This window comes from Procambarus clarkii, chromosome 12 (genome assembly GCF_040958095.1).
Source record: "Procambarus clarkii isolate CNS0578487 chromosome 12, FALCON_Pclarkii_2.0, whole genome shotgun sequence".
In the NCBI taxonomy this organism is placed as follows: Eukaryota; Metazoa; Arthropoda; class Malacostraca; order Decapoda; family Cambaridae; genus Procambarus; species Procambarus clarkii.
In genome coordinates, this window is record NC_091161.1 from 13,411,281 (window position 1) to 13,427,197 (window position 15,917).

A 15,917-nucleotide genomic window follows, 5' to 3' on the forward strand; every position below is an offset into this window, starting at 1 on the left:
TGGAGGTCGTAGAACACGCTGGGAAGGTGGGTATCAGGACCTGAAGAATTCGATAGGACGTAGGTCCTTTGAGAGGTACGTAGGTCAGGTGTGTAAGGTGAAAGAAATTGAGGTTCACGGAAATATTTTGAATCCTTTGAAATTGTTTAAGTATGCAAACATTTAAACAATTTCACTATATAAGCGAGTGAGCCCCAGCAAACACACAATATAAGTGAGTGAGCCCCAGCAAACACACAATATAAGTGAGTGAGCCCCAGCAAACACACAATATAAGTGAGTGAACTCCCAATAAAGACAATATAAGCGAGTTAGCCCCCCCAGAAAACAAACACACTATTATTACAAAAACTATAGAACACGTCTTCTGATTAATTAAAAAAAGTGTCTTAATCACTAATTAATTTCAATTACATTAAAAAATAAATTGAATTATATTTCCAAAACTCGAAAACTCTGAGAAAAGCAGATTCTTAATATTCCCCCTAAGAGAGAGAGAAAGAAACCTGAATTGTTTCTGATGTTCGAGCAATTTCACCCGATTTACTGAAGTTAAAAAGAGTTGAACCATTTGGTAAAGGGCATCCTAACTCCTGTGGGAGCAAGTTAGCATCGAATCCAATGAAATCTGAGGATCTGAAGCGATCTGAGAGGTGCAATGAGAGTGTTTTGTGAACTATTTAGAATAGGCTTCTATAAGAGGCTAGGCTACGAACCTAGTAGATATACACCGGAGGTATTGGATTCACTATGTATAGGGGATCATGCGCCTAGAATGTGTTGCTGGCCTACCCGTCATCTTAAAAATAACGTCACTTTTGGCTCGTATGCGCCGCTATGGCCAAATTTGGACGTAATTTGAAATGAAATCGACTCACAAAAGTGACGTTCTGTTCCGTTTTCTATTTGAGTCGTCCGGCGTACACGCAGAGGTTATGAGAGCACACTTTAAATTAACGTTTTTCATAACGTTTTGAAACTTTATGAGAATTTCCTGCCCACCTAACCTATCAGAGGACCCTTAACTTACTGTTGTTGAAAAAAAAAATCCCAAATTTATTTTCATTTTTTGTTCATTTTCAAATTACGTCCAAATTCGGCCATACGGGCAAACGGCCAACAGCGACGTTCTTTTCAAGAGGACAGGTTGGGCAGACACACAACTGTTGTAATTCATGCAGCTATTGTTGTTATGAATCCAGATGATGAGTCACAACAGCTTGGGGTGAAGATTTGATGACCAAGTCACTCACTAGAAGATGCGGAGACGGCGACGTTTCGGTCCGTCTTGAACCATTATCAAGTCGAATGTGATTTAATATTATTTTCACATGTTGTATTAATTTGTATTGTATTATCGTGAGTATTATCAACGTTGACACACCTGGGTATTTAGCATTATTTGTCTTAATTCTTGCAATGTGTTAGAATTATTAGTATTATTTACAGCAGTGTTGGTGTTATTACTAGTAACAAAATCAGTAAAAATCCTAAATTAAAGCCTTCAGAAGGATTCGAACCTATACACACACTATAGGTACTCAAGTACATGCCTACTGATTTTAACCCCGTTATTTCACGTAAAATATGATTTCTTTGTGAATTATTGCAAATATATTTAAGCAACACGGAGAGGATCAGTATAGAGCACTGAACGCGACTCGAACCACCGGTCAAAGTTCTCCCAGCCGTACACAGAATAGGAAAAACTTGTGTTTTAAACTAAGGAATCTTATTCCAACATTAATTTTAGACCGCGTAATAAAATGCCTTAATAAAACGCCTTATCCCTGACGCTAGATTATAATTAATGATCAATCTACCTCATAATCATGTTGATCTACCTCATAATCATGTTGATCTACCTCATAATCATGTTGATCTACCTCATAATCATGTTGATCTACCTCATAATCATGTTGATCTACCTCATAATCATGTTGATCTACCTCATAATCATGTTGATCTACCTCATAATCATGTTGATCTACCTCATAATCATGTTGATCTACCTCATGGTTATGAGGTAGATCAACCTCATGCCATAAGAACACATGAGGTAGGGAGGACATGTTGGCCCTCTCTAAACGTAGCCCAACATGGCATGTTGGGCTACGCATGATAGGTCTCTCTCACCACCCTGTCCTCCTAACGTTCCTCAACGTCAAGAAACTGTCCTACTAATGTGCCCTTATCCTAACCTACCAGAGGACCCAAAACAGAAAACGGGACAGTTTGTCAATCTCGCGAGCCGCTTCCATTTTCTAGTACGACGATTTTTTTTGGGCCTTAAAGTATACGTCAAAATGCGACGTTCTATTAGGAGGACGGGCTGCTCACCTATATGTAAAAACGGCTGGTCGCTCACACAGCTACAAAGTAAACTTTCAAAAGGGTACTACCTCTATCTCTTCTTGTAATCATGTAAACCTTCAATAATACCATAGTTTACCATCAAAATAAAATTTATCCGAATAATTTCAACCCAAATTTGAGAAACTCGTTATATAAAAAATTGTAAAAAGAAAGTTATCTCAAACAATTCATCAAACTAGCATGAAGGGCGCCTGATAGCTGGGTGGACAGCGTTTCGGATTCGTAGTCCTGAGGTTCCGGGTTCGATCCCCGGTGGAGGCAGAGACAAATTGGTAAAATGTTTCTTTCACCCTCATGCCGCCCCTGTTACCAAGCAGTAAATAGGTACCTGGGAGTTAGACAGCTGCTACTGGCTGCTTCCTGGGGGTTGGAGCCTGGTCGAGGACCGGGCCGCGTGGACACTAAGCCCCGAAATCATCTCAAGATAACCTGAACATTTAGACAAGGATTAAGGAAAAACTAAAATTATGAGGCGTAAGAATAGGGATAACTTCTGTAAATTGAGTTTCAGTTATGTCGTATATATTGACCCTGTCTCGTATTGATGTAAATAGGACCAGCCTCTTATGAGATATAAATAGGACCTTCCTCGTATAGGATATAAATAGGATTTACCTATTATGAGGGCCAAAAAGATTTATACAGGTTAATCTGTTCCTAAGTTGTATAGTACAAGTGAACACCATTCACGGAGCCATTGGACTTAACGAGCCAACTGCCCTCCCCCAGTCCTTTTTTTTTTTTTTTGAGATATATACAAGAGTTGTTACATTCTTGTAGAGCCACTAGTACGCGTAGCGTTTCGGGCAAGTCCTTAATCCTATGGTCCCTGGAATACGATCCCCGCCGCGAAGAATCGTTTTTTCATCCAAGTACACATTTTACTGTTGCGTTAAACAGAGGCTACAGTTAAGGAATTGCGCCCAGTAAATCCTCCCCGGCCAGGATACGAACCCATGACATAGCGCTCGCGGAACGCCAGGCGAGTGTCTTACCACTACACCACGGACAGTGTTTAGACTGTTCCTCGTTCCACACCGAGAAAATCCAGACGATAAAATTTATTCCATGTAATTTACTCTCCTGCCTGAACTCATCAAATTTTTTTTTGTATTCATTCATTCGTAAAAAAATTATGCAGATGTGAGTTACTGATCTTACGATTCGTTTCACCCTCAGAAACTTTCCAATTATTCTCTCCATCACGAATTCGAAATTTATTAAATAAAATGCATATTTTCGATGTAAAACTCGGCGAATAAACTTTGTTGTGGGGAATTGGTATTTGGTAATGGTTTATTGACATAAATTAATGAAGTGTAAATACACATTATTAGGCTGGACATTCCCAGGAAAAGGCTTATTGAGAATCGCAATTGGTAGTTTTAACTGGTGATCAAATTGTAAAATTTATTAACAGCTTCGTCACACAGAGGGCCTGACGGTTGAGTGTGCAGCGCTCGGGGTTCGTAGTCCTAAGGTTCCGGGTTCGATCCCCAGTGGAGGCGGAAACAAATGGGCAGTTTCACCCCTGATGTACCTGTTCACCTAGCAGTAAATAGGTACCTGGGAGTTAGACAGCTGCTACGGGCTGCTTCCTGGGGATGTGTAACAATAAAGCAGGCCTGGTCGAGGACTGGGCCGTGGGGATGCTAAGCCCCGAAACCATCTCAAGATAACCTCAATGTTAAGTTGATTTTTCTACATTGAGAACTGAGATGGTGAATGATTTCCTCCCTGAGGACTTTTTCGATGAACTTGCAGATTTGTATGTAATTATGGCGTTTCCTTTACGAATACAAATTATTATTATTATTATTATTATTATTATTATTATTATTATTATTATTATTATAAATATTTATCATGTTTGCAGCAGTTATAGTTCTACGCACTGTAATCCGCAACTATGCAGTTTTCTCTTGAAAACTATCTCACACCTTAAAGAAAACTGCTTTGCATTTAAGGGTGACTAAAGTTAACAGAAAGTGGCTACGCTAACAAGAGAACAGCTTAATAATGTTAACCATTCTCGGGAACTGAGAGACTAATAAGCTTGTTAATGGTCCCCTAAACTAGCGGTTGGCTAACGGAGACAGCTCACTGCCAATTTTCCCCAGGGTTCGAATCCCACGCAGGATGTATACAACATTATTATGGAGTCTTTAGGTACACTTGAATTCTTTCTCGATTCCCTGTCGGAAAATCTGGGTTCGAATTTCTCGCGGAACACACAGCCCGTCCTCCATACAAAGACCCAAATGTGATTCCATGCACCCGCCAAACCTCTATAGCTCTTAATGAATGAAAAACGGTTTACACACGAATCACAACTGTTGACGTTCGAACACTTCCGGAACAAGGGCTTCACTGACGAATTTTGTTCGAACCACAACGCTATAAATGCTTCACCCACGTACTACAAATACAAATAATCGCCAACAGAACCTAAACACCTAACCTAACCTATGCCTATATATGCACAATATGCTAATATATTATAATATTAATTTATATTCTAGAAAGTTCCTGTTTTGAATGAACAGCATGTAAAAAATTCTGAATGCGTCTGTGGGGTCGACCACTGGATGTAATCGACATGAATCGAGGACGGGTTATGAACACAAGTAATTGGGCACGTATTCTTTAGCCTAATGTCTCTGTTCACCTAGCAGTAAACAGGTACTGAGTCTTGCACTGACAGCAGGGTTGAGCTAGACTCCTCTCTACTGATGGTGTAGAACAGAGAACTTAACGTCAAACGTCTCTAATAGATAGTTCTTGTAGATATTAGTACGTTCTTTATATTAATTTAATTGTACTTTGTGGTTTTTCACAGCCGTGCTGGTAATGTGGCCTCGTAGGGCCTCGTAGCCTGGTGGCTAGCGCGCAGGATTCGTAATTCTGTGGCGCGGGTTCGATTCCCGCACGAGGCAGAAGCAAATGGGCAAAGTTTCTTTCACCCTGAATGCCCCTGTTACCTAGCAGTAAATAGGTACCTGGGAGTTGGTCAGCTGTCACGGGCTGCTTCCTGGGGGTGGAGGCCTGGTCGAGGACCGGGCCGCGGGGACACTAAAAAGCCCCGAAATCAATCTCAAGATAACCTCAAGATAATGTGAACTTATTATCAGAGACAAATGTAATGCTTGGAGTTACAGATTATGAAAGAAATATATATATGATATATCTTCCCTTCGGGAATCTTAATTTCATAATAAATAGAACTATTGACATGGCAAGCAACCTGTTAGGGTTCGTTTTTTCTTTGAATTAAAATTCATGACGTTTCGAACACCTCTCGTATTAATCATCAGATCTAAAACACAGAATTAAAATTAAAATAAGGAGCAAAACAAAGAACACATATTGGACAAGAATACCTATTAAATTGTAAGATTTAAAAAGATCACTAGATAAATAACAAAATATTGGGTTAAACTTACGTGAAATAATTATATGTATAAAGAAGATTATCTGAAACTACTTATAATTAAACCATAGATGCTCAAAACTAATTCAAAATTTAAATAATAATTTTAAACATACAGAAAACTTATATAAGAAACAAACAATTTAGAACAATAATAAATTATTAGTAAAACACTATATAAAAAACATTAATAATTCACAAAACTGATTATCACAATTATATTATATTTACTAATTAAAGCAAATACAACACTTCAAAATGACAACTCTTAAAATGCTTATCAAAGCCCAAAATCAGGGGTAACTGAAGCAAATAATAAAGACGTTAACATGGAATATAAATGAAAATAAAAGGCCAACTCAGTGGCCTTTACAGCCTCTGTGGCGTAGTGGTAAGACTCTCGCCTGGCGTTCCGGGAGCACTTTGTCCTGGGTTCGTATCTTGGGCCGGGGAAGGATTTATTTACCAGCTGTGCAAATCCTTAACTGTGGCCTCTGTTTAACCCAACAGTAAAATGGATACTTGGTTGTAAAACGATTCTTCGCTGGGGTCGTACTCCAGGGAACATAGGATTAAGGACTTGCCCGAAACGCTACGCGTATTAGTGACTGTACAAGAATGTAACAACTCTTGTATATATATATATATATATATATATATATATATATATATATATATATATATATATATATATATATATATATATATATATATATATATATATATATATATATATATATATATATATATATATATATATATATATTTAAAATTTAAAAAGATCGTTGGACGTAGAATCGCTGTTTACCAACGTACCTGTGGACGAGACAATCGGAATGATAGCCGACAGAGTGTATCGTGATCCAGCCTGTACTCCTCTTGACATGCCAGAAAGTATTCTGAGGAAACTACTCCAAGCTTGTACTAAAGAGGCACCCTTCTTGAGCCCGGATGGGCACATGTATAAGCAAGTAGATGGGGTCGCCATGGGTTCTCCCCTAGGTGTCCTGTTTGCAAACTTCTACATGGGTACCATCGAGCAAAAAGTCTTAGTCGACATGAACTTGAAACCGGCCATATACTGCAGGTATGTTGACGACATTTTTACACAGGTACCTGATGTCAGACATCTGCAGGAGCTGAAGGAGGCATTTGAGCAGAGTTCCGTGCTGCGTTTCACTTACGAGACGGAAAAGGATGGGAAGCTGCCTTTTCTAGATGTAACAGTCATGGAAAAGGGCGGAGGTTTTCACACTGCAGTCTACACTAAGGAAACAAACATAGGAATGTGCCTAAATGCCAACAGCGACTGCCCCGACAGGTACAAGAGGAGTGTTGTTAACGCATACGTCGACCGTGCTCTCAGCCACAGCTCAGAATGGAAGCAAGTCGACGAAGAACTCTGTAGGGTAAGGCAGGTTCTAGTCAATAACGGCTTCTCCAATGGTTTCATCGAAGACATCATAAGAAGGAAAGTGAAAAGCCATGCAACCTCTGAAGAGACAACTAACACAACACCTATACCCCCTATTAGACTATTTTACAGGAACTTCTTTTCCACAGCTCATAAAACGGAGGAAAGGGTCCTGAAAGATATTGTTAATAGAAACGTTATCCCTACAGACAAAAATCAGAGGATACAACTGACGATTTACTATAAAACCAGAAAAACGGCCAGCCTACTCATGAGAAACTCTCCAGACACAAAACAGAACGCTTTAAAAGAGACTAACGTCGTCTATGCCTTCAAATGCCCACTTGGGGACTGTAAGCTCCAAAAAATCCAGTATATAGGCAAGACAACAACATCTCTTTCTAGGCGTTTAACGATGCATAAGCAACAGGGCTCCATTAAGGAACATATAATCTCTTCCCATAACCAAACCATCGCCAGAGAAATCCTAGTAAACAACACAGAAATCATCGATAGATACAGCGATAGCAGGCGGCTTGACGTTTGCGAGGCACTACACATCAAGAAGTCAACACCAGCAATCAACAGCCAATTATTGCACAACTATATTCTACCCACCTCAAGACTCCGCTCCAATATAGAAGCATCAAGAAATATGGACCAATAGGCTTTCTATAAACACTTCTATTCAATACCCATTGTTTCTGTTCTGTCTTGTGTTGATACTTTTAATACCCTATTAATATCCCCTGTTCTGTCTTGTGTTAATGCCACATCATCCTTCCCACCTCACTCAAATGTAGATATAATATCAGAGAGACGTAAGTTCTAATCAGTTGTGTATTTGTAAAGTCTTTGAAAATGTAATAAGTTTTACGAAACGCGCCCGTGTCGCGTCAGACTAGAAATAAAAATGAATTTTGGAGAAGTGATTTTTGATTTACCTCCAACAGTGAAGCGTAATGTACGAAAGATTGAGAAAATTCGTGTTAGAATTATTAATCTTACTTTTTCGGTCATATTTAATAATATATATATATATATATATATATATATATATATATATATATATATATATATATATATATATATATATATATATATAATATATATATATATATATATATATATATATATATATATATATATATATATAAATATATATATATATTATAATATAAAATTGAGCAACTGCCGTTAATATTTAGCAAAGGCCGCAGCTCCTTGATATATAAAGATTCCATTAGTCTGCCAGAAGTCAGTACCTACGGGCTCACCATAGCCCGTGCTACATGAAACTGCTTGTTCCAAGTAGCGAATCTTTAACAACAACAACTGCCAGAAGTAAGTCACCTGCATGGGGGGCACTCACTGCTCTGAGGCGGGCATTCTCCTTGTCTGATGTTGCGGCGCTGAGCATGGCATCAGCTATTTTTTCCACTAGTGGGTGGTCCCAGCCGGACTGTTCATGTTTCTTTATTGGATCTATAATGGGTGCTGGGGCTGCAAGAGCATCTCACTGAATTGAACATTCAGTGAAAGCAGGATCATGTATTCCTCCTAAATTACTCAGGGGTTCTGGTAGGATATCTCTTACGAGGTCCTGCGATGCATGGTAGGAGGAAAGGAAGGCTGGTAGAGCAATCTGGGAGGCTGTGCGGACACCAAGGGCGCCGAGTCTTACAGGGAGAGTTGCTTTCTCCCATTGAGAACCATGGAAGGTTCAGAACTTTCACCAGCATGGACCTCAGAAAAGTGTCATACACCTTTAATTTGGGGCTGCTGTAGGATGGAGAACATCTCAAAGTAAGTCAACTTAGGGAGAGATAAGCATCTTGTGAGGAGGAATAGAGCATCGTGGGCATCAATCTTGTCAATCCTGTCCAGCATTCTCCTTAGGTCATTGATTTTTGCATCCAGGACCTCCTTGATTGCTTGCGGGTCAATGGGAGGCCCCCAGGAGAGTGCATTATCGAGTCTATGGCTTGACAATGAGAATGTCTGGAAGAACAGTTTTTGTAACTATATATTTTAGTAAACGGTAAATTTACATTTTACTGCAAGTTCATTTTAGAAACAACTAAAATGAAAAATGATAACAGTGGGTGAAGCTAGAAGTGAGTGGAGAAGTCTTCTGAAAACTGGAGATTCCAGAGGGGAAAGTCCTTAAGCTCATCCTGTTTGTTATATGTCAACAACCTGGACCTGAAGGGATATACATTTCAATGCAACAATGGCATTGAAATGAATCTAATACGAGAAATGATTTGTTAAGTTCTTTACCTATTACCATGTTATTCTCACTGGGACACTACACCTCTCTGTTCTGTTGTCGGTTCGCCTAGTCGTTCAGTCATTTTCCCGCTGATGTGGCCATGGAGGAATTGGACCTGGAACAGGTCCAGTTCCGAATTGGAATTGGACATTCCTATAAGGCTTTTTCCCTCTCTCTCCTAAATTCTTAGCCCTCGTTCATCTATCTATTTTGTGTACATTTTTATGTCTTTCTGTTCTATGTTCGATACTTTTCCCGTCTGGATCTGTTATTCTATTATGTACAACACTAATTTTTTATTTTTTCTTACACTTGTTGATTTTATTCACTTGGATCATTGGAGATTCGAACTGGGGGGCTCAAAAGTACAGGACAATTGTCCACTTAACCAGGCTATGGAGGCTCACAATTAGGAAGAATCTCAGGAGTACCTAACTGGTATCACCCTGAGACATTAAACCTTCCATGGAGCATGGATGTAGAGGTGAATTACTCACACTGCATCTTCCTTGACTATCAGAATGCTATCGACACAGTCCCTCACAAAAGCCTCCTATTTAAACTGGAGACTCAGGCTGGTGTAAGAGAGAGAGAGAGAGAGAGAGAGAGAGAGAGAGAGAGAGAGAGAGAGAGAGAGAGAGAGAGAGAGAGAGAGAGAGAGAGAGAGAGAGAGAGAGAGAGAGAGAGAGAGAGAGAGAGAGGTGCCGCAGGGCTCAGTATTAGGTCCCATCTTGCTCCTAACATACATCAGTGTTCTGAAAGAAGAGGAACACAATGAAGAGAGGAGACATGTTAACGTCATAGAAGGTATTTCAAGGGAGTTCAACTGTGATCAAAAGGAGGAACAGCATAACAAAGAACATTATAACATTAATTGAGTAAATCGAATAAACAACATTTGTCGCGGTTTATTCAATATTTTCAGAGTAGATACGACACGAGAAGCCAAACCTGAGGCAATGCATTAAACTAAAAACAACTCGAAGATCGGGGCTTAGGAGCTAGCGCTTGATCTTCTAAGCATATCTAGGTAAGCACACATACGGCTGGCAGCGGGGAATGGAATCGAACAAGGAAAAACTATCTCACCTCCCTCACTCTAGGAAAATTTCTACCGCCTCCCTCGCTCTAGGAAAATTTATCTCAGATTCTGATCCTTAGGTGAAAATCTAGTTGAAGTGTGAAACAATTAAAAGCAAATCTATAATTTCCTTTTACAAATGTCCCTAATTTACGAGACAGAGAAACATAACCTCACAGGAATCGTTAGGTCCTAACCCAAGCATGAAACACAGGTGACAGGATTGTTCATTCTCTCATTAGTACCCAGGAAAATCCCAGCTGTGTCTGGGTACAAGTGACAGGATGAACAACCCAGCGGGTTTTCTTCCTAACGGGGAGTGTTGTACATGATACTATGGCGGTGTGTCCACTCACAGGATGTGTGACGCTGCCCGATAAACTCGCCTCTCGGTACAAAATTAAATTACCAATCTCGGTAAACAATGACTGTCAACCCAGACCGGGTATAAAAGGCTTGAGACGGGTCAGCCAGCGTCAGTGTACCGCCGTCACAGCAGGAGGAAACACAGGTGAGAACTTATCAACATTTTGGTGAGGTCTGGGTTCTGATTTTATAATGATTTGGTCTTTAAAAAGCCTCATTATCAAGACTTTGATATTGGATTTTCACAACTCGCTAGAACGTCAACTTAAGAAGTGGTGGTAGTGGTAGTGGTGGTAGCAACCACATTAATCCAATCTTTCTGCCCCACAAGGAAGAGTTCTGCCACCTTGAGAAGATTTCTTACAACGATGAAGTCATTCGCCTTAATCGCCTTCTTGCTGGTGCCTTTGGCTGGTGAGTTGTTATTTTCCTGTTATGTTCTTGTTCCTGTGGCATGAACGGTATTATTAGTTTCTTTACGAATTGACAAATACATGCAACACGTACCACTTCATATTTTGTACATTTTGAACCCAAAAAACTTATCAACTTTACCTGACTTAAATAGTTCGATTATTCTTTAGTCCCCCCCATAACTTTATTTCTCGGGCATTAAATAATAACTGAAGTATTCATTGAATTCGGACAAAGTTATTTTGTTTTTAAGAACATTGTGCCCCCTGCTAGAAGCAGGAACAAGGGGCATTCTCAAGCATAGTTGAAAAGAATATAAGTCTGTAATTGGGAATCCACCTTGCAAGTTGAAATTGGTAGCTATACTAAGAGCACTCAAAATTGACGAGAATACTATAGTTGACGCTGTAATTATTTCAAACTCCATTTTCCTAACTACAAGCATTAAATTGTCTACAAGTCAAGTAATAACTTGCTTGTCTCAGAAGCCAGACATAGATATATATGCATATTTAATAAGGAGTTTCAATACAAATAGATATTGTAGATTCCCTCTCACAATGGCCTACAGGAACATGATCAAGTTCACGCCTTTGCTTAGACTTTTATTCTGAGTAGTTGAACCTAAAACAGCAAACATCCACTTGGCTACAAGTACCTTCAGTAGTTAGGCTTGTAGAGGGAGCTGGATGAAGTAAAGTGTAAAGTGTGTGGACTAAGCAACCCGTCCTCGACTCAAGTCCATTACATCCAGCGGTCGACCCCACAGATACATGCATAAATTTTTACATTCTGATCATTCAAAAAAGGAATTTTCTCAAATGTAAATTAATATTATATTAGCATATTGTGCATATATAGGCATAGGTTAGGTGTTCAGGTTCTGTTGGCGATTATTTGTATTTGTAGTACGTGGGTGAAGCATTTATAGCAACCCGTCCTGGACTCAAGTCCATTACATCCAGCGGTCGACCCCACAGACGCATTCATAAATTTTAACATGCTGTTCATTCAAAACGGGAATTTTCTCAAGTATAAAGTAATATTATAATATATTAGCATATTGTGCATATATAGGTTAGGTTAGGTTAGGTGTTTAGGTTCTGTTGGCGATTATTTGTATTTGTAGTACGTGGGTGAAGCATTTATAGCGTTGTGATTCGAACAAAATTGGTCAGTGAAGCACTTGTTCCGGATATGTTCGAACGAAATCAGTTGTGAGTCGTGTGTAAACCGTTTTTCATTAATAAACAGGGGGTTTGGCGGGTGGATGGAATCACTTTTAGGTCTTTGTCTGGAGGACAGCTGGACAAAGACACACACTCGAACATTACATCTTAGACTGTGGCAAAAATTGAGTCATTTAGAGATAAATCTAAACTCACACAGCATGAAATGGCAAACTATCTTATTACAAATGATGAAATAACTGACATCCTTGCACTGTATCCATGTTTCGCTTCCAGTAGATGAATGACACATGCGACCAATGTATAACCCGTGTACTGTGAAGATTAATAATAATTCAGCAATTCTATAATTGTGTAATATCCCCAAACAGTTATATATTAGCGTAAAGACCTACCATCAATATATAATTAACTGAAACTGCTGCCCGAAACGCATTGCGTAATAGTGGCTTTAGGCATTATATGTACTAGCTCTATCTATTAATCCAACAAACTTTGTAAAATCTCTTGTATGTATGTACCTTACCTAAATAAACATTTATTTATTAACTGGAAATACATGGATATTGAAATGTAATAATCTGTGTAACTAGCTGTCATTATATTTATAAAAGTGTGCAGAATAGATGTAATTGTTAATGCAATCATCACAACCGAGGTTTAATAAAGACCTTTTTTGCCCTCAGTACTACTTTTTGCACTACCGCAGGCAGAATGAGTATAAAGGTGCACAATCGCCGGCTGTGATAACAGTCAAATCTCGTCTCAAAACTAAACTCTTTATCTTCTCAGATTGTCAACGGCATGAGTGCATCAAAGGCTGCGAGCTGAACTCAAAGCCTGTGTGTGGGACGAACGGTCAGACTTACCCCAGCGCCTGTATATTGGAGATCCATTCCTGTCTCAGTCCTGAGAAGAACCTCAAGGTGGATTATGAAGGGAAATGTCGTAAGTATTCGTTTTGTTTTTATTCATTCCCAGTGTTATATAGTCGTAATGGCTTGCTGCTTTCTCCCTAATAATTCCTGTCCCTTCTTTTTGTGTACTCACCTAGTTGTGCTTGCGGGGGTTGAGCTCTGGCTCTTTGGTCCCGCCTCTTAACTGTCAATCAACTGGTGTACAGGTTCCTGAGCCTACTGGGCTCTATCATATCTACATTTGAAACTGTATGGAGTCAGCCTCCACCACATCACTGCCTAATGCATTCCATTTATTAACTACTCTGACACTAAAAAGGTTCTTTCTAAAATCTGTGGCTCATTTGGGTACTCAATTTTCACCTGCGTTCCCTTGTGCGAATACCAAATTGGTTTGAAATAAGTGGTATACAAGGTTCTGAATGATTCCTTACACAAGTTTCTAGAGGCAGTTCTTATGTTGGCCAGTCTAGCATATGCCGCTGATGATATCCTTTTGATGTGGGCCTCTGGGGACAGGTTTGATGTGATATCAACCTCAAGATCTTTCTCTCTACCTGATTCTTGAAGGAGTTCATCTCCCAGATGGTACCTTGCGTTCAGCCTCTCTCCCTATACCTGTATTGATTCCATTACACTTACTCATGTTAAACTCTAGTAGCCATTTGTGGACCATTCCTTTCAGTTTGTCCAGGTCATGCTGGATGCTTCTGTTATCTTTATCATCCATAATCCTGTTTATTATTGAATTATTAGCCAAAATAATTTGATTATTTATAATAATAAAAAGTATTCACTTAATTCTCACCAAGTTGTTATTCTTTAAGAACATTCTGCTGCTGCTTGAGGCAGGAACAATGTACTTTCTCATCTTGTAACCAATCGCTTCTACTTTGTAGGTGGTGACAACGAATGCCCGTCAGCCTGCATCTTGCAATTCGACCCGGTGTGTGGGACAGACGGAAAGACATACTCAAACTCTTGCTTCTTGGATATCGAGGCTTGTAATAACCCCGAACTGAATTTGAAGATTGCTAAGAATGGTCAATGTAAGTCCTCGTGAAGGTTAAATTGACTTTGTTATTGAGTGCATCAAAGTTCTCATTAGCGTGGATTTGTTATTGAGTGCGCCATTACATATTTTCACAAGTACGATAGCTCTCTGTCATTTGTTCAATACATTAAATGAACATCTGGTACTGAGCTAAGAAACTAACAAAACAGCAACATAATGATAGGAGAAGATAGATGAGTATACTGAGTGAAGTAATTAAGCCGCAAAAGAGAGTTCCAGATCCCAACAGAAAATGAGAAGATTTGTGAGGAACTAAATTTTATGTTCCAATAAATATTAATGCTTGGAACGGCGGGTGCAAGAGAAAGTGATAACGACACTGCTGAACGAGAGGCTGAATGACATCGAAATGACAAGGAAAATAATGAAGCATCTTAAATATTTCTGACTCTAACAATTGCATAAAACCCGAAAAAAGGGACAAATCTCGTCAGGGGCAACTGAAAGAAACCCAGACCTCAAGACGAGCAATAAAATTCGTTTTCATTTCAATTGGATGCGAGAGTGGAGAACTACTTGACAGATAAAAGATGGCAAATGTAGTACTCTTAGAGAAAAATGCAGTCGATATATATATATATATATATATATATATATATATATATATATATATATATATATATATATATATATATATATATATTCAATTATATGTATAAAATCCAACATAATGTGGGCTTCTGGGGACAGGTTCGGTGTGATATCAACCTCAAGATCTTTCTCTCTACCTGATTCTTGAAGGAGTTCATCTCCCAGATGGTACCTTGCGTTCAGCCTCTCTCTCTCCCTATACCTGTATTGATTCCATTACACTTACTCATGTTAAACTCTAGTAGCCATTTGTGGACCATTCCTTTCAGTTTGTCCAGGTCATGTTGGAGGCTTCTGTTATCTTTATCATCCATAATCCTGTTTATTATTGCATTATTAGCCGGAATAATTTAGATTACATATAATAATAATAAGTATTCACTTAATTCTCACCAAGTTGTTATTCTTTAAGAACATTCTGCTGCTGATAGAGGCAGGAACAATGTACTTTCTCATCATGTAACCAAACGCTTCTACTTTGTAGGTGGTGACAACGAATGCCCGATAGCTTGTACTGAGCAACTCGACCCGGTGTGTGGGACAGATGGAAAGACATACTCAAACTCTTGCTTCTTGGAAATCGAGGCTTGTAATAACCCCGAACTAAATTTGAAGATTGCTAAGCAGGGTGAATGTAAGTTCTCGTGAAGGTTGGATTGACTTTGTTATTGAGTGCATCAAAGTTCTTGTTAGGGTGGATTTGTTATTGAGTGCGCTATTACATATTTTCACAAATACGATAGCTCTCTGTCATTTGTTCCATACATCAAATGAACCATCTGGTACTG

At 39.1% G+C, this 15,917-nt stretch overlaps 1 protein-coding gene across 1 annotated transcript in view; it reads left to right on the plus strand.

Moving 5' to 3' along the window:
• Positions 1–11,011: 11,011 nt before the first annotated feature.
• The window catches only part of LOC123772888 (four-domain proteases inhibitor), a 6,021-nt gene continuing 1,115 nt past the window's right edge, over positions 11,012–15,917 (plus strand). The window contains exons 1-5 of the mRNA XM_045766263.2: positions 11,012–11,087; positions 11,274–11,356; positions 13,339–13,494; positions 14,363–14,512; positions 15,614–15,763. Coding sequence (XP_045622219.2) covers positions 11,311–11,356; positions 13,339–13,494; positions 14,363–14,512; positions 15,614–15,763 — 502 coding nt within the window. The 5' untranslated portion in view covers positions 11,012–11,087; positions 11,274–11,310. The remainder of the gene's footprint in view (positions 11,088–11,273; positions 11,357–13,338; positions 13,495–14,362; positions 14,513–15,613; positions 15,764–15,917) is intronic.